This window comes from Gavialis gangeticus, unplaced genomic scaffold (genome assembly GCF_001723915.1).
Source record: "Gavialis gangeticus isolate Ggan-Ray unplaced genomic scaffold, GavGan_comp1, whole genome shotgun sequence".
NCBI classification, from domain to species: Eukaryota; Metazoa; Chordata; order Crocodylia; family Gavialidae; genus Gavialis; species Gavialis gangeticus.
In genome coordinates, this window is record NW_017729018.1 from 1,818,539 (window position 1) to 1,820,393 (window position 1,855).

The following is a 1,855-nucleotide window of genomic DNA, read 5'->3' on the forward strand; positions in this document are numbered from 1 at the left end:
AATTACAACAGTCAAAATGTATGCAAATATTTGTGTCTATTTTTCTTCTAATCTGGAGACACTTCATGAGATGCTGGAAGAATGTAAATTAACAATTCCTTTCAGTGAAGAAAATTGCCCCATGTTTTGGTGTAAATAGCTGAGTGGTAAATGCACTTACCCAGGAAATGGGAAACTCAGGTTCTAGCCTGTCAGCCAGAGTGGAGCTGAGCCTGTATTACTCTGATATTCCAATACAATACTCCAATCATTACACTGTGGGTTAAGCAATAGTCAGCCTTAATCTGAAATGCCTCTTTGGAAGACAGCAATCAAGAGAGGGAGTTATGTGGAACCTAGAGAAAAGTTATGGACTAAAGAATATGTGGCTTATTGAGAGGGAGGCTGCCACAGAAGGGAAAAGACTCTGGATTCTAGTCTGCGTACTTGCTTCCAGTAAGGCAGAAACTTTCACATTCTCCTGCTTTCTATCTGTGTTATCCAATGACTATTCAATACAAGATGCAGTGGCTTGGCTTTAAAAGGAGTGCTGGAGGGTAGCTTGATACAGCCTGACCTGTTTAGCACACTCAGACATCTGAGTGTCATATTCAGAAGTTAGCAAGACGCAGGTTCAAACCCCCTTGGCTTGGAGGGGAAGAGGGAGGGTTCTAGAAGGTTAGTCTTCCACTTCCTTGGTAAGTACACTTCCTACTCAGCTATTTAAGCTACAACATGAGAGCCCCTACCCCCCTTCAGTGTTTAACAGCTGTTAGTGATGGGTTTCTTGCTGGCTATGTCTTTGGGACATATATGAATCCACAGTGAGCATGTGCAAGTAACTGCACATGTACCCAGCCAGTGTGCAGCCTGCTGCATATGCTCAGCATATGTGCACATGCTTACATGTCTATAGTGGCGGTAACAGAATTGTAACCTGTGTGTAGGTACCAGAACTATTGCTTATGTGACTAGAAAGATGACATTCAGACACACAAAGGGAAATAGAATTCTACACTGTTTGAATGCTGGAGTCGGCAGTACAGTACCACGATTCTTCTTTTTTACCCTTCACAGACAAAGCCAACCAGGGACACAGAAGGATGTTCCTGCATGCTCCAGCTCGGGCTTATCAATGTGAGTCAAACAAATGTGGGCACTAGCATCTGAGCACGATAATGACATTCTAGGCAATGTTGGCATCTGCTTGCACAGCATATTAACCATGGCATGATTTGTGCAGATGGAAAGATACCTCACCTGTGACCAGGCTGGAGACAATGAGGGGAAGAACCAGCATTTGAAGCATCCGCATCAACAACTCTCCTGGGAAGGAAAAATACTTGATTTGGCGATAGGTCAGCTTGTAGGGTCGGAGAGCAAAGGCCAGAATGATCCCTGACAAAAAAAGGGACAAAAAGGGAAATATGAAAAGAATCTGTCTACATCTCTTGTAAAGCTAGTGCATCTTGCCTATTGACAATAGTCATACCAAGAAAGCCTTTCAACACTGCTCAGTCCCATGCAATAGTGTCAGTGGTGGGGCCTCCCTAAAATCTTCTGCCACCTTGTTCAATGCTGACAAATGCAAGCTGCTACACTTTGGGAAGAATAATCTGTAGGGATCTACATAAATCATGGGGGAAGTTTGAGGTACAGCAGCGCCTTTGATTTCACTCCTTTCGCTGTGCATCCCCCTTCCCCCCCACCACTAAATGGCTGAGAGGCAATTAATGCTAAGGTTTTGTCTCTTGGCCCCTCAGTGGTGGGGGGAGGGGCATGCGGCAAAAAGAGCAAAATTAAAGGTGCCACTGTGCTGTGAACTTCTGCCACAAATTAGGTAGGCCCTGCTGACCCTCACCCATTCTCCCAGCCC

At 44.9% G+C, this 1,855-nt stretch overlaps 1 protein-coding gene across 1 annotated transcript in view; it reads right to left on the bottom strand.

The window, feature by feature from the left end:
- The window catches only part of LOC109294749 (excitatory amino acid transporter 1-like), a 128,444-nt gene that overhangs the window by 60,362 nt on the left and 66,227 nt on the right, over positions 1-1,855 (bottom strand). The window contains exon 3 of the mRNA XM_019513203.1: positions 1,240-1,377. Coding sequence (XP_019368748.1) covers positions 1,240-1,377 — 138 coding nt within the window. The remainder of the gene's footprint in view (positions 1-1,239; positions 1,378-1,855) is intronic.